At 45.2% G+C, this 25582-nt stretch overlaps 2 protein-coding genes across 2 annotated transcripts; one reads left to right on the forward strand and one right to left on the reverse strand.

The window, feature by feature from the left end:
* Positions 1-1068: 1068 nt before the first annotated feature.
* LOC118561097 (ras GTPase-activating protein nGAP-like) lies at positions 1069-12292 on the reverse strand. The gene is made up of 8 exons (XM_036132949.1): positions 11998-12292; positions 11716-11917; positions 10547-10722; positions 8139-9066; positions 7934-8068; positions 7652-7854; positions 7492-7579; positions 1069-1693 (listed from the first exon to the last, which is right to left on the reverse strand). Exons 1-8 carry the CDS (start codon positions 12279-12281, stop codon positions 1526-1528), a joined length of 2184 nt encoding a protein of 727 aa, XP_035988842.1. The 5' UTR covers positions 12282-12292; the 3' UTR covers positions 1069-1525.
* A 10967-nt stretch (positions 12293-23259) lies between these two features.
* Positions 23260-25196, forward strand: LOC118561101 (E3 ubiquitin-protein ligase TRIM21-like). The gene is made up of 2 exons (XM_036132967.1): positions 23260-23335; positions 23571-25196. The coding sequence occupies exon 2, from the start codon at positions 23580-23582 to the stop codon at positions 25194-25196; it is 1617 nt and encodes a 538-aa protein (XP_035988860.1). The 5' UTR covers positions 23260-23335; positions 23571-23579.
* The last annotated feature ends 386 nt before the right edge of the window (positions 25197-25582 follow it).

The raw sequence follows: 25582 nt of genomic DNA on the forward strand, positions 1-25582 counted from the left end.
ATGCTGGAAACAGCAGATATTATTAATGTTCTGACAAATAAACAATATCTAGCTTACATATGTTCTATGTAGAAAATTTATTTATCATGATTTTTTTTTTGGGAATCATGTTTTTGTCAAAATGTTATTTTTTCTTTAAGATTTCCAAATTTGCACACATCCTTTATAATTTGTCTGTCTGGTTATCTATTTTTTTATTTTGAATCAGATGTTATGATCAGTGCCTAACTCAGTAGCCATTTAACCAAATATTTAAATTAATATAAATGTCAGTAAACCTCATTGCTGACATCCAAAATTTACCTTCATTAGCCTCATTAAGTCATTGGCTGCTGTACGGCCAATCAGCTGGACTGCAGCAATCTACGCGTCAGAACCTGGGTTTGTAATGTCGGTTCTGATCCAAAGACGACACAGAGGTCCTTAATGGAGTTGCAGAACTGTTGTTCCTCTGAGGCAGAACCACCGCTAGTCCTGGGCCCAGAGCAGCAGAACTGACTGATGGCTGTCAGACGTTCCCAGCGGTACCGGCGCCTGGACTCCCAACATTCCCTCCATCATCATGTTTAATATAAACAGCAGTAGCTGCTGGTTTTAGCCGACTTACTGGTTCTTTTGCACCAGAACCGTCAGGTGGAGCGTTACGGACTGAACAATAACACGAAAGCTGATTGGCTGGCTGCGGTTTTAGTTGTAAATACATTTAATGACGCACAATTCAGAATCACGGGATCATTTTACCTCATGATCAGTTATCTGTAACTCTCCTGAAAGCTAAAAAACAAAAAAACAAAAAGAATGTAAACATTGTTCATTGCCTGTCCGTCAGTTTTTGCCACATTAAGTGTAATGTGAACAGAAAAAGAAATTTGGCCGCAGTGACAAATAAAAAATACTCTTGACTCTTATTATGCATTTGAGGGAGCATTAAATGTGCATAAGAAATTTAAGACCTATTAAGAAATGTAAGACTTGATATTTCTATGAATTTAAGACTTTTTAAGGCCTTAAATTTAGATTTTTAAATGGTAGACTCTTTGAGACAATGACAGACACAGAGGACAGAGGTACTTTCAGACGGTTTTATTCTCAACAAAGGACAGCAGACAGGTGTGACCTTTGACCCCGATCAGAGGTCTGCTCAGTAGATCAGCAACGGGACCAGAACAGGGAGGAATAAATTAAAATCCACAACAACTCGTCGGGTAAAAAACAAACTTCTGTCAGAAACATCAAAGAAGGAAATTAAAACAAAATCAAAGCTTCAAACTGCAAAACCAAAACTAGAAGCTTGAAATAAAAAGCTTAAAAAAGTTGTTAGAAAACGTTCAGATTGTGTTTTTGGTTCGTTTGGTTCTTTCTGTGCTTCTGTGACGCTGCAAACGAGTCTCCACACCTTTACTCTCTGTACAACAAACAGCTCAAACTTCACTATTTACACGCTACATCCACAAATCGGTAAAAGTCTGCAGCCCTGTGGGCGGAGACTCCTGCTAAGCCCCGCCTCCGGGGCCATGTGAGCCAGTCAGCAGCTGCTGTTCTTAAACTCTCCGTTCTCAGTGATGGACAGCTTGGTGGGGTTGCCTGGCGACAGGCCGTTATGGATGCTGGGCGCGCTGTACCGCTCCTTCACCTGCGTCAGCGCCGCCATCAGCCGCGCGTTCGCCGCGTCCAGCGAGCCGATCCGCTTCTCCTGATTGGACACAGACAAAAGGGGGCGGGGCTGGAAGTCAGACCTTCAAAATAAAGGTTGAAGGAGTTGGAGATAAGCTGTTGGGTTAAAACCACACTGTCAGAGTCTCATGGGAGGAAGCATGACGGTAAAAAGTTCCTTCAGATTAAAAGCATCAGGACGTAATGGGAAACACTCAGTATCCAGTAGGTTTATGTGTATCACCTGTTCTGAAGCCGTCCGCCTCAGAACAGGTGATACCAACCAGGTGACTAAACCTATTCAACCTGAGCTGAGGTTTCTTTATGCTCGACACATCTGTGAAGCTGAAGGTTTCTACTCTGCACACCTGGGAAAATTCCCAGCTAAGCGTTCCTGTGTAGGAAACATGGCCGACCAGCGAGAGCTTCTTCTGGCCGCAGGTTCGTAAATATAAACGTCTTTAAGATTTAGCCCAGAAAGATCACCGTGATCAACAAGTTGTTAATTCCTGGACAGGAATCACCGTTTCTCAGAGGTTTAAATGTTAAAAGCTACGCTGTTTTCTACTTTTACGTGCATGCATGTTATGAGAGTTATTTAACGGAGAATAGCGTACCGCGAGCAAGCTATTTTTAGAAACGCAACGTCACAATGACGTCACATCACGTGGTACGCAGTAGGGCAAACTTGCATAGTCCGTCGCTGTTTCGCTGTAAAAGAGACGTGCGTTAGCCTTGGTTTTTCTCGGTAAACGACTGCTTTTTCCAAATCTAAAACCATGGTTTTTAAACATTGTTGCTATGGAACGTGCAACAGCGACTCGAGTTACGCTGATCGGCCGCATATGAAGGATGTTTTCTTAAAGACTGCCAAGGAGAAATGTGTACGCTTGGAACACCGGGGCTGTCAGCCTACACAACAGTTCAACCCGGAAAAAGTTACCAAATTCACGTACATATGTAGCAAGCATTTTGTTGGAGGAAAGGGCCCAACCGAAGAACATCCTGACCCAATTCCAGCGACATCAAGTAGTGAACAGGTAAGAGTATTTTGGTGGCCGACATGTTGATAATGAAGCGCCTGCTACCATGACAGCATATAGGCTATCATGGTAGCAGGCGCTAACTTGATACCCTGCTACCAGGATAGCTTACTCAAAAACATTTCAAATAAGACAAACATTAAACATATACCGATCCCTGGACGGTGATTACAAACAAAAAAACGGCCGAAGACGCCATGACCGCCGCGCAGGAAAAAAACAACAAAGCTTACCGTTCGATCAACTCGGCCAGTTTTCCAGTCTTTTTAAGCCCTCGACACTCAAGCCATCGTTTGAGCTGAAGGTTGGTGTGTTCTTCGACAGTGCGACCAGTAATCCGTGCGCCTGGAACATCGTCTTGGGAAAGTTTAACGGCTGCAAAGTCGGTCATATCGCTGGTTCTGTTGTGCGTGTAATAGCTGGTTGCTACGGGCGTTCTCTACCTGTATGTCCTACCTAAGCGGCAAAAGGGGCGTTGCTCTTGAGACGGTGACGCCACGTGCGCGGTACGCTATTAAAGCTGTTTTCTCACACTGCACTCATTAATCACCCAAAGGGGGGTTGGGGGGGGCTTGATTACTGGGTGCAGCAACAAAGAGGATATAAAGATAAAGTTTAACCAGTTAAAGTCTAGCTATACGTTATTCTTCTGTTTAACCTTAACTATATATAAATGAGCATTTACTCTAAAACATGATAATTTATATTTGCATGCCCCCCCCCCCCCCGACTTCCACATCGCTGATTACGTTTGTCTCTTCTGAGCTTCACTGTAAACTACGTCCACATTCAGACCTGTACATTAAATCCATTAAACCACTAATGTTCATTTAGTGAAGGAGCAGTGACAGTGAGGCCAGCTAAGCAGCCAATTAAACCTAAAATATAAAGTTTTAGCGCTCCACGTCTCAAAGTTTAACAGAACAATCGCTTCCACTGATGTCTGCAGCTCTGTGTGGTTCTCTGAGGAAAACATGAGTCTCTGCAACATCTGAGTGCAGCAGAGAAACACTCCTGACGGCGCTGGTTCTGGTCGTGTTACGGGCTTTGGTCCTCTGACCCGGTGGTGCTGCAGAGCTGCTACCTGGTGCTGATCTGGAGGCAGCTGCCCACACATCCTCCCTGCTTCTTTTCTTTGTTTAGGTAAATAAACCAACTTTTAGCTTATCCCACGCATCGCTTCCCTTTATCTGCTGTGGAGTCAGAATGTGACGTCAGAGAATTAGAAAATCATGAAACAGGTGATTTCTGTCAGTAAGTCCATTCAAAAAGTGAATCTTGTCTATTATATTAATTCATTACACAGACTGATGCATTTCAAGTGTTTATTTCTTTTAATCATGATGATTATAACTGACAACTTATGAAAACCCAAATTCAGCATCTCAGAAAATTAGAATACCATGAAAAGGTCCAATACTGAAGACACCTGGTGCCATAGTCTAATTAACTAATTAACTCCTGCAGAGGCCTTTAAATGGTCTCAGTCTGGTTCTGTAGGCGACACAATCCTGGGGACGACTGCTGACTGGACAGGTGTCCTAAAGATTACCTGTGACACCTGGACAAGGAGGACAAGACACAAAGGTCATGGCTAAGGAGGCGGGCTGTTCACAGCGCTGTGTGCAGCACGCTAACAGAGGCGCAGGAAAAGACTACACCCTGGAACCAAACCCATCAGGACTGTGGAGGTTCACAGAGTGGACTGCAGTGGGTCAGAACTTCCAGAACCAGCAGACACACGTCTGCAGGACCTGGTTCTGCTGCAGCTTTCCTTGGTTCAGCCCGCTCCCGAACCAGAGGCGGTACCAGAAACATTTTCATTTTCCATCAGGACCTGCCGCCTGCACACAGCGGCTAAGCTACCAGAACCGGGTTTAAGGACCGGGGTGTCCCTGGTCTTAAAGGGCCAGCAGACTCCGTTAACCTTAACCCCACAGAACATCTGGAGTCCTGTGAAGAGGAAGATGTATACTTTTTTTCTTATTATACTTTTGTTTATACTTTTTATCATTATACTTTTGTTTATACTTTTTATCATTATACTTTTGTTTATACTTTTTATCATTATACTTTTGTTTATACTTTTTATCATTATACTTTTGTTTATACATTTTATCTTTATACTTTCTGTGTATACTTTTTTATTATACTTTTGTTTATACACTTTTTATCATTATACTTTTGTTTATACAATTTTTATCATTATACTTTTGTTTATACTTTTTTTATCATACTTTCTGTGTGTACTTTTTTTATTATACTTTCTGTGTGTACTTTTTTATTATTATACTTTCTGTGTATACTTTTTTTATTATACTTTCTGTGTATACTTTTTTATCTTTATACTTTTGTTTATACACTTTTTATCATTATACTTTCTGTATATACTTTTTATGTGTATACATTCTGTGTATACTTTATGTATACTTTCGTTTATACTTTGTGTATACTTTCGTTTATACTTTGTGTATACTTTCGTTTATACTTTTTATGTTTATACTTTTGTTTATACTTTTTATTCTTATACTTTTCATGTTTATACTTTTCAGAAGGCCAACTTTTCAGGAAACTATTTTTTGTTTTGCTCTGAAGTAACTTTCTATTAGAGTGGCTCCAGGCGTCTTCAGTATTAGACCTTTTCATGAGATGCTGAATTTGGTGTTTTCATTGATTATAATAATCATGAATAAAATAAATAAACACTTGAAACACATCAGTCTGTTTGTAATGAATGAATTTAATGAACATGTTTAAAAATCAACTTTTTCATGATATTCTAACTCTGAGCAGCAGCTGAATATTCATCAGAAAAGGATTTAATGGTGTTCTGGTCAGCCTCTCCTGACAGCCAGGGTTCGCAGGAGTTTACCAGAACCGGGCCTGGCCCACCAGAACCGACTCTGGACCACCAGAACCGGGTCTGGACCACCAGAACCGGGCCTGGAGCAGACCCAGGCTCCAGTTCTCGTCAGGTACATGGAAAGCTTTTGGTAAACCATCAGCTCTAAACCTGTCCTCCTTAATCACACCACAGAAACAGTGACGTGGTTCTGACCCGACAGCAGCAGCTTGAAGGCAGCAGCCAAACATAAAGCAGCGGGTCCAGAGAGCTGAAACCGACCAGAACCAAACATAAAGCAGCGGGTCCAGAGAGCTGAAACCGACCAGAACCAAACATAAAGTGTGACTGAAACTTCTCTGACGTCTCCTCTGACTCGTTTTGGTCTGACAAGGTGAAGTTCTGGAGGTTCTGGTGGGTCGGGGGGGGGGGGGGGGGGGGGGGTGCGTGGGGGGGGGGGGGGGGGGGTCGGGGCAGCAGCCAAACTCAAATCAAACACGCCCAGAGAGCGACACGCCAGTATGCCTGCACCAGAGAAAACCCAGTCCATGGTTCTGATTAGAGGTTCTGATGGAGAACGGGTGCAACAGGAAATGTTCTGAACCACAAACTGGAACAGAACCCAGACTGAATGATAGTCTGAAGAAGGTCTGAAAGGTTCTGTGGTGGTTCTGCCACCAGAGGGAGCTGGACTCCACCAGAACCTCAGAGGCCCAGTATTCATGCCGGCTCCAGGTTGCTAGGATGATTCCCAGATTTCCTCCACCCTAAACCTTTAAGCCTCAGACGGTGCTGAGTGGGTCATCGCTCCATCTTTTATTGAATCGAAGCAAAGCAACGAGTCTCTGAGCTGCTGGCAGCAGGTCCACCATGAGGCGATCGGGTCCAAACAGCTAATTACGGCATAATTTTAATCTCTGACAGCGGTTCTGGACAGCTCACTGGGTCAGAACCATCACCAGGGCCAGATCAACATGAGGGTCAGGTAGACTAACTTCTGGTTCTGATGGGAACCCTGGGTGAGATACAGAGGTCCAAACAGGTGCCCCCCCGAACCACAGAAACAGCCGTTCTATGGCTTTCATTGTCCAATCAGCAGCCACTTCCCATCAGAAGCCCCGCCCCTATTCAGTCCCATAGCAGTCATGGCGAGTCTTCCTCACATTGTGGACGCAGCAATTATTTCACATGGCTCTGTGAAGGTTAGCCCTGATGTGATGTCATCAGGCGCAGCAACACGCGTATAATGTTAATATCACTATGGTTTCCATGGTAGCAGTAATTACAGACTGCTAACGTGATTTTAAGGCCTAAATAGTAGATAATTGGGTTTTATGGCCATAACTGTGCTACAGAATTTAACTCATCATCTGCACTAAAGTACTGATCAGTACAAGTCATGATCTGCTGCCATCTAGTGGACCACCACTCCCCACTGAGCCGCCTCTGAAACTGATATATCGGTTCTGTTTGGTTCTACAGCGTCGCAGGTTTGGGTTCTGATGGAGACCAGGAGGTCACCAGGTACCCAGAGATCAGGATCCAGTACGGCTGCACGGATCCATCAGGTATCAGCGGCTCTCTGCCAGAAAACACCTGATTCTGATCCGTTTGGGTTTGACCCGAAGACTGCCAACTGGGCCGGTTCTGCTCTGGACTTCCAGAACCACTCCAAGGCAGCTGCAGTACCAGTTTGGCCAGCAGGGGGCCGTACGGCCTCTGCTCTCTGATTGGCTGGCGGCCGTCTGGAGGCGTGTCATAAAAATGAAACCAAAAGAGGGAAAGCAGCCAGGTGCAGGTGGAGGGGGCGGAGCTACAGCTACTTGCCTGATTGGTTAATTTCTCGTCCGTTACTGACCTGCAACCAGCGGAGAGACGGTGAGAAGCGAACTAAGCCCTGACTGCTGGTCATGTGACCCGCCAGTCAGCACCTGGGGAAGAGGTGTGGCGTACCTGAGCGTCGATGATCTTCTGCTTGGCTTCGATCACCGCCTGCATCTCGGCGTGGTCGCGCTTCAGCTCCTCCTCCACCGCCATCAGCCTGCAGGAAGACGCCGGTCAGCACGGCTGAGGGACCCTGACTCAGGTGAGCGAGGCTCAGGTGCGTCTCTACCTGCAGATGATGCTCTTCATCTGGCCGTCCTTCTCCTCCTGCTGCCGCCTCAGGCGCTCCTCGCTGTCCTCCAGCCGGCTCTTGTACTCCAGCAGGAGCTTCTGCATCTGCTGCTCCTGGGCCTCCAGCCGCCGCTCGTACTCCTCCAGCCGCCGGCCGGACGCCCGCAGACGCTCCTTCAGCCGCGAGATCTCCAGCTCGTACTGCAGAGAGACGGCGGAGCGGCGTTAGCACCCAGTAGTGGCGCCCTGCGGACGGCCACACCTGCCCAGGTGTTCTTACCTTCTCCGTGTTGCGGCCCTTCTCTCTGCCCCGCCCTCCCTCCTCCTCCTCCTCTTCGTACTGCCCGTTGTTGAGGACCCACGCCGCCGTCCTCTCCACCGGAGACATCGCTGCCGCCTCCACCGGCGTTTCCACCTGTGAACGGTGACATCATCAGAGGCCCGCCTGAACCAATCGGACGGCGGCGCAGCAGAGCGCTGCTTACCTGCGCAGACGGCTTAGCGGCGCTCCTGGAGGACGGAGCGGCGCTCTCCACCGCGGCGGCGGACGCCTGGCGGCTGGAGGGCGTCGGCTCGGTGTTGGCGCTGCTGCTGCTCCGTAGCGAGGCGCTGTGAGGCTGGGAGCGCGGCGTCCTGGCCCCGCCCCCTCTGCTCTGCTCCACCCTGACGATGTGGGCGGTGCCGGCGGTGGTGCTCTGACGGGGGACGGCGACCGCTGTGGCGGCCCCCGGGGGCAGGTCGGGTAGCGGGGGCCGGCGCGGCGCGGGGCAGTCCTCGCTCTGCGTGCTGCGCCGGCTGGCCGCCTCGTCCAGGCTGCTGTTGGACGCCACGCCGCCTTTGGCCCCCGCCTGGCTGCCGCAGTCGTCGGAGTGGCTGTGGTGCGAGCTGTCGGTGCTCAGGTTCTCGGAGCTGGAGTCCTGCTGCAGCGAGGTGCGGCTGGAGAGGCTGCGGGCGGCGTTGCTCAGGTGGTAGACGGGGTTCTGGAAGGAGAGCGGCTCCAGGCGGCGCTGCTGGCTGACCGAGGCGTGCAGGGGCCGCCTCGCCTGGGGGGCGCTCTGCGGCTGCCCGTCTCTGGGCGGCGCTCTGGACTGGTGCGCCGCCGGCTGGGGCGTCACCGGGTTGGAGTGGGGGTAAGCGGGCGGAGGCGGGCCGTGGCCGACGGAGGTTTGAGAGCCCACCCTGCTGAGGCGGGGCGGGGCCTCGTGGTGCGGCGGGGGCCCCGCGGGGCCCTGAAGGCTCTGAGAGTCCTGGAGGTCCACCAGAGACACGCTGCGGCCGTTTGGCAGCGGGACATCCCGGTCCGCCTGATCAGAGAAACCGGGGCGCTGCGGAGCCAGCAGGGGGCGCTGGCTCCGGCCGTAACCCTCCATCAGCTCGACGGCTGGAGACGGGAGGCTGCGCACCTCGCTGCGGCTGCAGGAAGGCGCAGAAACGCAGACGTTAAATTTATCTGTATAGCACATTTCAGCACAAAGTGCTTTACATGATTAAAATATAGGAAAATAAAACAGAATAAAAGCAAGCTGGAATAAAATGTAGAAACCAAATGGAAGATTAAAAACAGTAGAACTAAAAAAGTTGAACTAGTGAAGTAGTAAAGGGAAAACTTCTGGGTCCCTGATGATGGCAACTAGCTACGGCTGGACGATAATTCAATAACGATAAATATCGATGATAAAAGAAAAGGCAATAAAAAGTTCAATAGAACAACAGTTTTGCTTCCTCTTACATTCTAGCCATGTAAGTTAAAGTTAAATCATTACATCCTCCCAACCAATCACAACGCAGAACCAGGAACCAAGCCCCGCCCCCTTCAAAGAGTTCAGAGAGCATGCATTCTTTTTTCTTTTTCTATAAAGTTGTAGGTTTGGTAAAAAGATGGTTGAATGTTAGAATTATTTTTATTATTCTCTACATATCTTATTTTATTTACCATGTTTATTGCATTTATCACGCATTTCCTCATCACTATTAAAAAGGTTTTAAGCTTTTTTATTCAGATATTAACGTGTTTTTCAGCCCGTGGCGTTCTCCTTGCAAGAACAGGTCTGTTGTCTTCCCTTTTTGTGTTATTAATTAATATTTTAGGTGTTTAAACCTGACATTGAATAAAGGGTTGAGATTAAATTCAGTGTTTGTTTCTTTATCCAATAATAGGTCGCTATTAATAATACGATCTGCTGCTATAACCACCTGAATATATGTCAATATATATATATATATATATATATATATATATATATATATATATATATATATATATATATATATATATATATATATATACTGTAAGTCACTGTGAATGTACATAAAACATCCTCTGCCTTATTTCTATTTCTTTTTGAATTTTTATTCTTATTTTCTTTTTTTTATCCACTGTATATATGAGGACACACTGTATATAACTGATGCACCTTTTCCTACTTTTGGCACTATCTTCTGATTATTTATTACTGAGTTGATGTGTCATGTAAATTTTTCCAATGTGAGATCAATAAAGCCTATCTTATCTTATCTCATCTTATCTTATAAGCAACAGCATAAAATGGTCAGGGCTGCACTTAAAATATATGTTTTGAATTTGTTGATAATTGTCGTTATCGATCAATATGATTTATATTTTATCTATATTAATTTTTTTCTATATCGTCCAGCCCTACAACAAACTGCCATGAGAGACAATCTACCTGAAACCTCCTATTAAATTAATTTTTACAGCCTGGCGTCCCTCAGGGCGCGGCTCTCAGACCTCCTCCTCTTTAACTGCTTCCTCTCAATTGTTCTTCAATATTTAGGCAAATCTGACGAATGGGTTTTGACTTTTTGTTCAGATTAAAAACACACAGATGACATCACACATAACTCCACTTCCTGCTGTCAGCTGATTGGTTACCTGTCCACGGGGTCCTCAAAGATCCGCTGCAGCCCTGACGACACGCTGCCGCCCATGTGGGCGGGGCTGAGGTCCTGGAAGCGCCGCAGCTGCTGCTGGACCGGCGTGGGCGCCGCCAGGCAGCGGGAGATGTCTCCCAGAATCCTCGGCAGCGGGCCCAGCTTGGCTACGGTGGCCTGCAGGAAGGAATTTTCACCCTGTGGTCGCCGTGTGTGGGTGTGTTTGTGTGCGGATGGATGGAAAGGAAGCGCCGGGGGAGGCGGGAGGAGCGGAACGTGGAGGCGGGAACAGAAAGAGGGAAAAACATGAGGAGAACTGAACGGAGAGCAGAACCCACTGTGTAGAACTTCATGCTGAACAGAACCAGAACTGGGCGGAGCCATGCTGACAGCTGATGGGGGGGGGGTCATGCTGTGAGGGTCAGTCAGGCGTTAATGAGGTTATGATGTCAGCGCCTCGTCACACAAACACACCAACCGACCAATCAGCACACTGTAAACTGAAGCTGCTTCCTCTCTGACAGAAGCTCCGCCCAGGAAGCCCAAACATGGTCCTCCTCCACCAGGAAGCTGCTGCAGGGCGGAGTTCAGACCTTACTTCTGCTTAGTCTTCATTTTTAGTTATTTTAATGTGAATTATTTTGTCCATCCAGGCCTCAGAGGCAGTGAACCACCAACACTGTCTAAGGAGGAGGCGCCTCCACCTTCCACCTCCTGACATTAAGATGGATTTGTCCTGAAGCAGCTGCTCCAAACTGACTAAAAACTAAACAGCTTTTAGTTCCATGCTGTAAACTTTAGCAATAAAAACAAAAGAGAGGACGTTTCTCCAGAACGTGTCCTGCTAGAAGCAGAAACGTCGCAGATTCAGGCTGAATTTAAACATTTTAACAGATTATGAACTCATCTCTGGTTCCTCTCTGCAGCTTTTAACGTCTTTACTTTTAATTCAGGAGCTAGATTCAGATTATTTATGATAATCTAGATTACACCCACAGTATTTCTGCAGCTGGTTTTCGGGTCACAGCTTTAAACTGGAGAACCGGAGATAGAGCCGTCTTTAAACTGGCTCTGAGCAGGAATAAGGGAACCTGTCCTGTCCTAAGAGCGTTTCTCCAGCGGCGCAGCGCCAACATGGCCGCCGCGGGCCGGCCCAGCAGCACCACCCACCTTGTCGAGCTGGGACACCACCTCCCACAGCTGGGCGTGCAGCACCGACAGCTCGCGGCCCAGGTCGATGTAGCCCTCGAAGCCCGGCGTGCTGGACAGCGTCTCCGGGTTGGAGATCTCGGACAGGAAGCGCATCATGCCGGCCCACTCGTGCTCCAGGAAGTCGTTCATGAAGGCCATGTACTCCTCCTTGTGGCCGAACCTGAGGGGGGGGGGGGTGTCAGTCTGGAGGAAGCAGCCGGCGGACCGCCTCCTGGGCTAAACGGCGGCGCAGACACTCACTTGGAGAAGTTGGCGAGGTTCTGGATGACCTTGGCGATGAGCGTGAGCGTGCGGGACGTGCGGTCGTCAGGATACTCCTGCATGAGGCTGAAGAGCGACGGAGACATGATGGCCGGGCACAGGAAGCGCAGGAAGAGCGAGGCGCTGATCAGACGCTTGCTGATGTCCTGCTGGTGGCCGCGGGCCACGCACTGCTGCTTCCAGGACGCAAACACCTCCTTCAGCTCCCGAGGGAAGACGCTGGCAGGAGAGAGGGACGCCGTCAGAGACACATGGAGACACATGGAGACAGATGGAGACAGAGGGACGCCGTCAGAGACACATGGAGACACATGGAGACACATGGAGACAGATGGACGCTGCAGCTCTGATACTAAACCCTGATGTGACAGTCAGTGATCTGATGACTACAGTCAGACTGATGACTACAGTCAGTGCTCTGATGACTACAGTCAGTGCTCTGATGACTACAGTCAGTGCTCTGATGACTACAGTCAGTGTTCTGATGACTACAGTCAGTGTTCTGATGACTACAGTCAGACTCTGATGACTACAGTCAGTGCTCTGATGACTACAGTCAGACTGATGACTACAGTCAGTGTTCTGATGACTACAGTCAGTGTTCTGATGACTACAGTCAGTGCTCTGATGACTACAGTCAGACTCTGATGACTACAGTCAGTGTTCTGATGACTACAGTCAGTGTTCTGATGACTACAGTCAGTGCTCTGATGACTACAGTCAGTGCTCTGATGACTACAGTCAGTGTTCTGATGACTACAGTCAGTGCTCTGATGACTACAGTCAGTTATCTGATGACTACAGTCAGTGTTCTGATGACTACAGTCAGTGCTCTGATGACTACAGTCAGTGCTCTGATGACTACAGTCAGACTGATGACTACAGTCAGTGCTCTGATGACTACAGTCAGTGTTCTGATGACTACAGTCAGACTGATGACTACAGTCAGACTGATGACTACAGTCAGTGATCTGATGACTACAGTCAGTGCTCTGATGACTACAGTCAGTGTTCTGATGACTACAGTCAGTGATCTGATGACTACAGTCAGACTGATGACTACAGTCAGTGTTCTGATGACTACAGTCAGTGATCTGATGACTACAGTCAGACTGATGACTACAGTCAGTGATCTGATGACTACAGTCAGACTGATGACTACAGTCAGTGATCTGATGACTACAGTCAGTGCTCTGATGACTACAGTCAGTGTTCTGATGACTACAGTCAGTGATCTGATGACTACAGTCAGACTGATGACTACAGTCAGTGTTCTGATGACTACAGTCAGACTCTGATGACTACAGTCAGTGCTCTGATGACTACAGTCAGTGCTCTGATGACTACAGTCAGTGATCTGATGACTACAGTCAGACTGATGACTACAGTCAGTGTTCTGATGACTACAGTCAGTGCTCTGATGACTACAGTCAGTGTTCTGATGACTACAGTCAGTGATCTGATGACTACAGTCAGACTGATGACTACAGTCAGTGCTCTGATGACTACAGTCAGACTGATGACTACAGTCAGTGCTCTGATGACTACAGTCAGTGCTCTGATGACTACAGTCAGTGCTCTGATGACTACAGTCAGTGTTCTGATGACTACAGTCAGACTGATGACTACAGTCAGTGCTCTGATGACTACAGTCAGTGCTCTGATGACTACAGTCAGTGTTCTGATGACTACAGTCAGTGTTCTGATGACTACAGTCAGTGATCTGATGACTACAGTCAGACTGATGACTACAGTCAGTGCTCTGATGACTACAGTCAGACTGATGACTACAGTCAGACTGATGACTACAGTCAGTGCTCTGATGACTACAGTCAGTGCTCTGATGACTACAGTCAGTGCTCTGATGACTACAGTCAGTGTTCTGATGACTACAGTCAGACTGATGACTACAGTCAGTGCTCTGATGACTACAGTCAGACTCTGATGACTACAGTCAGTGTTCTGATGACTACAGTCAGACTGATGACTACAGTCAGTGCTCTGATGACTACAGTCAGTGCTCTGATGACTACAGTCAGTGTTCTGATGACTACAGTCAGTGTTCTGATGACTACAGTCAGTGATCTGATGACTACAGTCAGACTGATGACTACAGTCAGTGCTCTGATGACTACAGTCAGTGCTCTGATGACTACAGTCAGTGCTCTGATGACTACAGTCAGTGTTCTGATGACTACAGTCAGTGTTCTGATGACTACAGTCAGTGATCTGATGACTACAGTCAGACTGATGACTACAGTCAGTGTTCTGATGACTACAGTCAGTGATCTGATGACTACAGTCAGACTGATGACTACAGTCAGTACTCTGATGACTACAGTCAGTTATCTGATGACTACAGTCAGTGTTCTGATGACTACAGTCAGTGTTCTGATGACTACATCAGAGTGAAACAGAACGAGAGACGGACAGACGAGGCTTCATCTGCAGTGACACTGATGGATGGATGAATGGATGAATGAATGGATGGATGGATGGAGGGATGGATGATGGATGAACAAACGAACAGATGTATGGATGGATGATGGATGGATGGATGGATGAACAGATGGATGGATGATAGATGGATGGATGGATGAATGGATGAATGAATGGATGGATGGATGGATGGATAGATAAACGGATGGATGGATGAATGAATGGTTGGATAAATGGATGAATGGATGGATGGATAAATGGATGAATAGAGGAATATATGGATGAATGGATGGATGGATAAATGGATGGATGGATGGATGGATGAATGGATGGAGAGATAGATGGATGAATAATGAATGGATGAACGGATGGATGGATGAATGAATGGATGAACGGATGGATGGATGATGAATAGATGGATGGATGGATGGATGGATGGAGAGATAGATGGATGAATGAATGAATGGATGAACGGATGGATGGATGGATAAATGAATGAATGGATGAACGGATGGATGGATGGATAAATGGATGGATGATGGATGGATGGATGGATGGATGGATATATGGATGGATGGATGGATGAATGAATGAATGAATGAATGAATGAATGAATGAATGAATGAATGGATGGATGAATGAATGGATGGATGGATGAAGGATGGATGGATGGATAGATGGATGGATGATGGATAAATAGATGGATGGATGGATGAATGGATAAATAGATGGAGGGATGGATGGATGGATGAACGAAAAAAGATGGATGAATGAACAGATGGATGGATGGATGATGGATGATAGATGGATGGATGAACAGATGGGTGGATGGATGGATGAACAGATGGATGGATGGATGGATAAATGAATGGATGGATAGATGAATGGATAAATAGATGGATAAATGGATGAATGGATGAATGAATGGATAAACGGATGGATGGGATGGATAGATGAATGGATGGATGGATGGATAAATGGATGAACAGATGAATGGATGGATAAATAGATGGATGATGAATGGATGGATGGATGGATGGATAAATAGATGGATGGATAGATGGATGGATGGATGGATGGATGTCAGCCCTTCAGCAGGCCTTAAAGGAGCCACAGGTAACAGCTCCACCTAGTGTCTGACATCAGAACAACAGCCACAGACAGCGGCCTATGCTGCTGTTTCCTCAGAGACTCCACAGGGCGGTTCTGTTCTGGTTCTGTTCTGGTTCTGGTCGGATTCTCTCCTGGTTTCCATGTCTGCATGCTGCTGCTCTTCAGCCGAGATAAAATACCAAATGCTCTGTGCTGGGAACCCTGGGAACCCTGGGAACTGTCATGTGATTGGCTGAGGAACCAGGAAGTAAACAGGGCGTGCACTCTGGACCTCAGCAGTTCTGGACGGTTCCTCTGGGTTAGAGAGGAGGAAACGTGACTGAGACGTTGATGGAGAGGAACGATTATAGGGAACGTTACTATTAATGATTCAGGTTGATTTTACAGTAAATATATTAACTTATTGCTCCTTTTAACCTGTTTCTCATTAAACTACAGTTCTGTATTAAATGTTTTTCTCTGTCTGATGAAACATTCTCATGACTGGAAGCAGAGTTGTGGTTTATTTGATGAAAGGTAAAGTCAGTCTAATCAGATGTAAGCTGTGTGGAATTCTTAAAGGAACCGTTCTCCGTGTGATTTAGAGACATTTAGTCAGAGACTCCCACAGATTAACACCAACGCCTCCATGAACAGACATCATGGCAGGAGACCCCCCCCCCCTCTTCTTCTGCAGGATGTCGGCGTGTTGTTGTCCAGCGCTGCAGCCCTGTGGTTATTTCTCTGCTGCATTAGAAGAACTGGTTCAGCTAAACTCTGAGGTTCCTCCTCAGAGGCTGTTTGTAGCGCTACGCTAACCTGTGGAACCGACCCGGTTCTGTTACTGGATTATTCTGGATCTAATCTATTACTGGATTATTCTGGATCTATTCTATTACTGGATGTCCACAAAAGAACGGCAGAAGATGCTCTCCTGTGTATTTAAGTCATTTGCAGTGATGGAGTTTCTGGACCAGCTTCTGTAGAACCCTAAAACCCAATCATCAGCTCAGATCATGCTTCACATTTTCAGGTTTAAACGATGAAGTTTCTCTATATTATATAAACCAGATTATCTTTTAGAGACTGGAATGAACCGTGAAAGCTGCAGAACAAAGGTTGCTCTGTAATTGTTCTGGACAGAAAGAGGCTGAATAAGCTGGTGAGGAAGGCCACTTCTGTCCTGGGCTGCACTCTGGACTCTGTGGAGGAAGTGGCTGAGAGGAGGGTGTTGTCCAAGCTCACATCCATCATGGACAACACCTTCCACCCCCTGCACCAGACTGTAGAGGAGCTGAGCAGCTCCTTTAGTGCCAGACTTAGACATCCTGTCTGTAAAAAGGAGCGCTACCGCAGGTCATTCATTCCTGCTGCTATCAGATTATACAATGCTGCACTGTAACTGTAACTGCAAGAACCAACATGCAATAACTAATGAGCAATTCTATTTTAAGGGGAAGTCCGGTCAACAAGGAAAAATCAGGGGACCATTAGCTATAACTAAAACTAATACGTTTGTGGTTATTTAATGAACTTATCTTTAATCAATAAGAAAATAAAAACATAAATTGTCATCTTGATCACTGTGTATGAGGGCGGCCATTACTGCCCAAATATGGGCAGTAAGGGCCGTCTGACATCACATCCTGGGGTGTGGAAAAGTGGAGCGGTGACAGCATTTCTCTGCTCTTTCCATGCAAAGTCAATAGGAGCCGTTCTACACAGCTGCGATCATCAACAATTATTTCAGATTTCCAGAGGACTTCACCACTGACATTCGCAAGAGCTATTGTTACAGCAACAATGCTCACGTACATGGCCATTGGATGTTCCAACACAACTGGTAAAAGTAGAAAAAACATTGCTTATTTCAACTTTCCGATTCATGAGCCAACAGGCTCGTCGCTGGATTGCCAACTTGAAGAGAGCGGATTTGCCATCTAACTTCTGGCCAGAGAGAAAACACGTCATATGCAGCGACCATTTCGAAGAAGAATATTTTGAACATGACATGAGAGCGAGGATTTTCGGTAAGTTATTTTTTAATTTAGAATTTTTCATTTAGAATTTGCGGGGATGGTTACCGACCAGCATGTGCTGGAACGCTTTTATATTTTAATATTTATACAATAATGACCACCTGCCCTATTTACTAGGGGGCAAATATAACTCAAGTCATTCAGCGCCATTTCTCCTCCGCCGCAGCGCCGGTAAAGCCGTGCTGCGGCAGAGCGCGCATGAGCGCACACACACGCGCACGTATATATATATATATATATATATATATATATATATATATATATATATATATATATATATATATATATATATATATATATATATATATATATATACTGTAGGACCCGACTGAGTTTGCACTGGGAATAGGTACGGCTGGATTCCGTAAAAAGTCCGGTTTCTGTCAAGAAACTCTTCTAAAAAATCCATATCGCTATAAGATGATAATAGCTCCCCGGAACTCTCATCACTGTCACTTAGTACTTCATCACTCTCTGCTTCGTACAGAGCACCAGTCGTCACCATGTTGGAAAATAGTGCCTCGTGACAAACAACAGAGCGTTGGGACTTGGTCAACAGCGGGTCTGCTGAGTGACGTCACAAAATGGGAGGTGACAGTACTATTCTTGAACAAGATGGGTTCCTCCACATAAACATGATTAAATGAAAATTATTCTTAATTAAAAAAACTTTAATTAAGAATAATTTAATTTATTGCACAGTATGTAGTAGTTTTATATTTAAAGTACTTTCAGCAGTTTGATTTCTGATTTTGACCGGACTTCTCCTTTAATACACTGTGCAATAATCCTGAAAGAAGTGACTTCTGCTGCTATTACACCTGAATATATGTCAATACACACGCGTATAAGTCACCATGAATGTACATAAGACATCCTCTGCCTTATTTCTTTTTGATCCATGGTATAACGAGGACACACTGTACAGGACTGTCTCAGAAAATTAGAATATTGTGATAAAGTTCTTTATTTTCTGTAATGCAATTAAAAAACATGAAATGTCATACATTCTGGATTCATTACAAATCAACTGAAATATCGCAAGCCTTTTATTGTTTTAATATCGCTGATTATGGCGTACAGCTGAAGAAAACTCAAAAATCCAATCTCAAAATATTAGAATATTGTAAAAAAGTATACTATTAGGCTATTCAGCTAATCACTTGAATCGTCTAATTAACTGGAAACACTGCAGGGTTTCCTGAGCCTTGAAAAACACTCAGCTTGGTTCAGTAAACTAAATCACAAGTATGGTAGTGGTTAAGAGACGACATCAGATTCTCACAGTAACTGGTGTACTGACCATGGCATTACTGTCCTTGATTGGCCTGCCAATTCCCCTGACCTGAACCCCATAGAGAATTTGTGGGCTATTGTGAAGAAGAAGCTGAAAGACACCAGAGCCAACAATGCAAATGAGCTAAAGGCCGCTATTGAAGCATCCTGGGCATCCATAACACCTCAGCAATGCCACAGGCTGATTGCCTCCATGCCACGCCGCATTGATGCACTAATCTGGGCAAAAGGATTCCCGACCAAGTGCTGAGTGCATTAATGGACATTTTCAAATGTTTGATTTTGTTTTGCTGTTATAATTTTTTTACTTGGTCTGAGGAAATATTCTAATATTTTGAGATAGGATTTTTTAGTTTTCTATAGCTGTACGCCATAATCAGCAATATTAAAACAATAAAAGGCTTGCGATATTTCAGTTGATTTGTAATGAATCCAGAATGTATGACATTTCATGTTTTTTAATTGCATTACAGAAAATAAAGAACTTTATCATAATATTCTAATTTTCTGAGACAGTCCTGTATGATTATACTTGACTTTGTAAAGTGCCTTGAGATGACATGTTTCATGAATTGGCGCTATATAAATAAAATTGAATTGAATTGAATTGAATTATGAGTTTATAAAAATCACTATAAGTTTAATAATTCAATTCAATTCAATTCAATTTTATTTATATAGCGCCAAATCATGAAACATGTCATCTCAAGGCACTTTACAAAGTCAAGTTCAATCATATTATACAGATTGGGTCAGATTATACAGATTGGTCAAAAATGTCCTATATAAGGAAACCAGTTGATTGCATCAAAGTCCCGACAAGCAGCAGTCACTCCTGGGGAACCGTAGAGCCACAGGGAGAGTCGTCTGCATTGTACATGGCTTTGCTGCAATCCCTCATACTGAGCAAGCATGAAGCGACAGTGGGAAGAAAAACCACCCATTAACGGGAAGGAAAAACCTCCGGCAGAACCGGGCTCAGTATGAACGGTCATCTGCCTCGACCGACTGGGGTTACAGAAGACAGAACAGAGACACAACAAGACAGACAAACAAGCACAGAAGCACACATTGATCTAGTAATCTGTTCTACATTAGATGGTAGTAGCGGGTGAGCCGTCTTCTCTGGATGATGTCACAGTTAACAGAACGCCATAAAGCTGTTAAACTTACAAAAAGTTGAATAAAACTGTTCTAAAAAAAGACAACGTTCGACTTTGTCAGGTTCAAACACCTAAAACATTCATTAACAACACAAGAAGGAGAGACAACAATGAGATTGATTTTCAAATAAGCTTGCAAGGAGATCGAACGGAGATGCTTAATACAGATGTCCAAATTCGATCTGAAGCAAACCCGTCGCCCCCTCTCTATTTATTAGGAAAGGGAATCCCTGGTTCCATTGTCAAGCTAAGGGGTAGGGATAAGCAAAATAACTGTGACCTTCGAAATAAAACCAAGCAGTTCACACAGTGCAGCACTCCAGATGGCTGAATAGAGTTCATAAAAACACTGATCATAGTCACAACATATTTCTCTGCTTTCTGCAGGCCTTCTGCAAATATAAGAGAGAGATCTAAAACCTTAAAACTTCAAAGTAGTAAAGAGTAAATGTATATGATAAATGAAATGAAAATAGTAAATAACATAAAATATGTAGACATAGTAATAATAATTCTATCAGACTTACTGCAGATAATTATGAATCTTTGAATCCTGATTATCTGGGTCAAAATGTTCTATGTCCCGAGCAAGGATACCGTACTTATGAGGTTGGTTATTTTCATGAACCGTGGTTTATGCAAACATGAGGACAAATCACAGCATCTGGAAACAGATGTGCAACAAAATTATGTATTCAGTCAGTAAATTTTGAATTCAGTAAGTTTAACTTTACAGTTAAATCAACTGCGTCCTGATGACACACGACTGCATCCCCAGGTTCACCACCAATCACATCGTGAAGTTTGCTGACAACACACCGGTGGTGGGCCTGATCAGAGACGACAACGACCAAGACTACAGAGAGGAGGTGGAGCAGCTGGTGGGCTGGTGCAGAGACAACAGCCTGATCCTGAACGTGGAGAAGACGAAGAAGATCATCGTCAACTTCAGGAAGAACCAGCCTCACCACGCTCCACTGCTCATCAACAACTCAGCTGTGGAGGTGGTCAGCAGCACCAAGTTCCTGGGGGTGCACATCACGGACAACCTCACCTGGTCTGTGAACACCACGTCACTGGTGAAGAGGGCACAGAAAAGACTGTACTTCCTGAGGAGGATGAGGAGAGCCCACCTGCCCCCGCCCATCCTCACGACCTTCTACAGAAGCACCATAGAGAGCATTCTGACCAGCGGCCTCTCTGTGTGGTGTGGAGGCTGCAGTGCTTCCGACTTGAAGAACGTGAGGAGAGTGGTGAGGACAGCAGAAGGGATCAGTGGGGCTCCTCTCCTCTCCATTAAAGACATTTCAGCTCAGCGCTGCGTGTCCCAAGCTCGTAACATCATCAGGGACCCCTCACACCCCCACCATGGACTGTTCTCCCTGCTGCCCTCTGGGAAGAGGTTCCACAGCATTCGCTGCAGGTCCACCAGGTTCTGCAAAAGCTTTTTCCCTGTTGCCATCAGACTGTTGAACTGCAGCTGAACTGCTGAACTATAACCTATAAACTCTGCACAACATTCGCATATTTGCACATTTTGCATCATTGCATCTCCATGTAGCATTACAAATGCTGCCGAACTCTTGGTTTTTAAATGCATTCTTGCAAAATGCCCTTTGCACAATCATAATCTGTACATACAAATGTTTTGTTTTTGTTTTTGTTTTGTTTTTTCAAAAATACTCACCTGTACACAGTGACTTTCTCCTGCATTGTTTACATTTCGATTGTTTTATTTTTAAATCAGTGCTGCACCTTATACTGTATTTTAAATGTACAGTAAATTACAAGCTGTATTCTGCACAAATGCCCTTTGCACAATCAATTCTACACATACAAATAGTTTTAAAAATACTCACCTGTACACTGTGACTTCTCCTGCATTGTCTACATTTAAATTGTTTACTTTTAAATCACTGCTGCTCCTTATACTATAATTTAATTTTTACTGCAATTTTACAAGCTGTATGCAACAAAATTTTGTTCTGTACGCACTCTGTGCATACAAAATGACAAATAAAGTTGTCTAAGTCTAAGTCTATCAGACTGTTGGTTACACCAAATAACTTGATTGATTCCAGCATCTGAATTATAGCTTTTTGAAGTACTGTTTATTATCACTAGGTGATAAAATTCTGGAATTGACTTTTTTTCCCTAAAAGCCTAAAAATATCACAGGTGATATTCTCATATGTGTGCAGTGCAGCTGTGTTTACGATCGCCCACCCAGGGACGCCAAATTGTTGTGCTATTAAACACTACTTAAAGTTATTTGACGTTTCTGTCTCTGTCTGTTAGGTATTGTCCCAATATCAGCCCAAGAGCTGAAGTCAGGGCAATAATAGAAAGGAATGATTCAAGATCCCGGATACAAGCGGCTGAAAATAGTTTTCTCCGTAGTGTGTCTGGGCTCTCCCTTAGAGATAGGGTGAGGAGCTCAGTCATCCAGGGAGGACTCAGAGTAGAGCTCAGAGTGATAATGGGAAGCTGGAATCAAACCCACAACTACTCAACCCATCAAGCCACAGTCGCCCCTAAACAGATTTTAAAACAACTCAGACTGAAATTGTTCACATCAGTGGGATAAATTACTGTCAGTGAATATTAAGTCTATCATTTCATGGAAGACTGTTGCTACTTTTGGTGCTGTTTATCCACCTGAACCTAAACCAACCAGCTTTCTGGGGGAGTAGTGGTTAGAGTACAGAGCTTTGGTCCCAGAGGTTCTGAGTTCAACTCCCACAAGCTGCCATTCTGGGTCCCTGAGCAAGACCCTTAACCCCAGATTGCTCCCCAGGCGCCGCACAGTGGCAGCCCACTGCTCCCCAAAGGGATGGGTTAAGATGCGGAAGTGAAGTTCTCCATTGGGAGATCAATTAAGTTCAATTAATAATTAATTTATCTTGGTGGCTGTATCACAATTAGGACAGTTGAACACAGAGGGCCAAATTCCTAAATACGAGAGAGAACTGTGACACATAAGGAAAGAGATATTCAACTATAAACAGACTTTGACCTTTTCAACCTGTCTTATCTGCTGTTAACCCAGCGTCTGCAGTAAAAATTGCTAAAGTGTCCTCTGCAGGAGGACATAAAAGTAGATAAACAGGTGAAGTCAGAGGCGGAGCAACAATTGAGATACGAGTTTCAGCGTCAGTTCCAAGAAATTCTCAGACGTTTCTGGATCTCAGCAGCGCTGCAGTCAAGATTAATGTTCACTTCTAACGAAAATAGAAGAAAATAATCTGAGACTCACTTTCTGTTCCTCAACAACACACTGAGATACTGGTGAGTACTGTTGATACTATCTATGCTTCTACTAGCAGCAGAAACACCTAACCTGTTTCTACCGAGACTGATAAGCTGACCAGAAGTGAAATTAGGTTTAAATCAGAATCACCTTTGATTACTAAGTTTGTGACACAAAAAATATTTTACTAAGTTGTGTAAAACTGTTTTATTGACAAAGACATTAATGATTTCTTCAGACTTCCTTTCTTTAAATTTTGTCTCCTGTCCTCAGAGTTCAGAAATGTCTTCTGGCAGCAACCTGAGGTCTGAGGATCAGTTTCTGTGCTCCATCTGTCTGGATGTGTTCACTGATCCAGTCACCACACCATGTGGACACAACTTCTGCAAAGCCTGCATCACTCAGCACTGGGAGGCTAATGTTCCCTACAAGTGTCCTCTCTGCAAAGAGCTTTTCACCTCTAGACCTCAGCTGAGAGTCAACACCTTCATCAGAGAGATGGTTGCTGGGTTCAGACATGAAGCTCAGCAGGAAGCCAGCAGCAGCAGCTCAGCTGCTAAACCAGGAGAAGTTCCCTGTGACGTCTGCACTGGAACCAAGCTGAAGGCCCTGAAGTCCTGCCTGGTGTGTCTGCTCTCCTACTGTCAGACTCACCTGGAGCCTCATCAGACCACTCCACGTCTGAAGAAACATCAGCTGATGGAGCCTGTGGAGAACCTGGAGGACAGGATGTGTCTGCAGCACGATAAACCTCTGGAGCTGTTCTGTAGGACCGACCAGACATGTGTCTGCTCTCTCTGTCCTGTTCTAGACCACAAGAACCACAAGTTTGTTCCTCTGAGAGAAGAATCTGAAGGAAAGAAGGCAGAGCTGAAGAAGACCGAGGCTGAAGTTCAGAAGATGATCCAGAGCAGACGAGTGAAGATCCAGGAGATCAAAGAGTCGGTGAAGATCAGTAAAGATGCTGCAGACAGAGAGAAAGCAGAAGGTGTTCAGGTCTTCACTGCTCTGAAGGAGGCTGCTGAGAGAGGCCTGAAGAAGCTCATCAAGGAGATCCAAGACAAACAGAAAACTGCAGAGAAACAGGCTGAAGACTTCATCAAAGATCTGGAGCAGGAAATCTCTGAGCTGATGAAGAGGAGCTCTGAGGTGAAGCAGCTCTCACAGTCTGAAGACCACCTCCACCTCCTCCAAAGCTTCTCCTCCCTGAAAGCTGCTCCACCCACCAAGAACTGGACAGAGGTCAGAGTTCATCCTCCATCATATGAGGGGACTGTGGTGAGAGCTGCTGCTCAGCTGCTGGAGGAGATGAAGGAGGAGATGAAGAAGCTGATGGAGGCTGAGATGAAGAGGGTCCAGCAGTATGCAGTGGATGTGACTCTGGATCCTGATACAGCTCATCCCTGGCTCATCCTGTCTGATGATGGAAAACAGGTTCATTGTGGGAATAAAAGAAAGGAGCTTCCAGACAACCCAGAGAGATTTTCTAAGTATGTTAATGTTTTAGGACATCAGAGTTTCTCTTCAGGCAGATTTTACTTTGAGGTTCAGGTTAAAGGAAAAACTGAGTGGGATTTAGGAGTGGCCAGAGAGTCCATCAACAGGAAGGGAAAAATCACTCTGAGGCCTCAGAAAGGTTTCTGGACTGTTGTGTTGAGAAATAGAAATGAGTACAAAGCTCTTGCTGGACCTCCAGTCCGTCTCCATCTCCAGCCTGGTCCTGAGAAGGTGGGGGTGTTTGTGGATTATGAGGAGGGTCTGGTCTCCTTTTATGATGTAGATGCTGCAGCTCTGATCTACTCCTTTACCGGCTGCTGCTTCACTCAGAAGATCTACCCATTATTCAGTCCCTGTTTAAATGATGGAGGTCAAAACTCTGCTCCTCTGATCATCTGCTAATCAGGATGGTTTTAACTCTGATGAATATGAACCAGAACCAGAATCAGAACCAGAACCAGTTGAAGCTCCATGAATAATGAACCTGTGGGTGGAGAACCTCCAGTCTGAGTGACTCTTAGGTTTTTGTAAATACAGCCATGTTAGTAATCAAGGTGAGAGCAGACTTAAAATTGTAGATTACGTAATAATGTGGACTGTAGCATCGCCTCTGATGTTAAGGTCCCGGTCAGTGAAACTACAGGTGCACAACCACTGATGATGTCATGACCTCACCGCTGCTGCTGGGGGAAACTGCTGGTAGACGTGGTTTCAATGTTCACACTCAGAGCTGTAATACTTTTCATTGTAACTCAGACAGGTGCAGTTAATTTAAAAGATGCAGTTTT

This window comes from Fundulus heteroclitus, unplaced genomic scaffold (assembly GCF_011125445.2).
Source record: "Fundulus heteroclitus isolate FHET01 unplaced genomic scaffold, MU-UCD_Fhet_4.1 scaffold_56, whole genome shotgun sequence".
NCBI lineage: Eukaryota > Metazoa > Chordata > Actinopteri > Cyprinodontiformes > Fundulidae > Fundulus > Fundulus heteroclitus.

Excerpts from the sequence above, each read along its gene's own strand:
- LOC118561097 (XM_036132949.1), bottom strand. The coding sequence starts at position 12,281 with ATGTGTCTCCATGTGTCTCTGACGGCGTCCCTCTCTCCTGCCAGCGTC. Across the intron at positions 7,855-7,933 it reads AGGGCCGCAACACGGAGAAG|TACGAGCTGGAGATCTCGCG; the intron begins GTAAGAACACCT and ends GTCTCTCTGCAG. Across the intron at positions 1,694-7,491 it reads AGAAGATCATCGACGCTCAG|GAGAAGCGGATCGGCTCGCT; the intron begins GTACGCCACACC and ends GTGTCCAATCAG.
- LOC118561101 (XM_036132967.1), top strand. The coding sequence starts at position 23,580 with ATGTCTTCTGGCAGCAACCTGAGGTCTGAGGATCAGTTTCTGTGCTCC.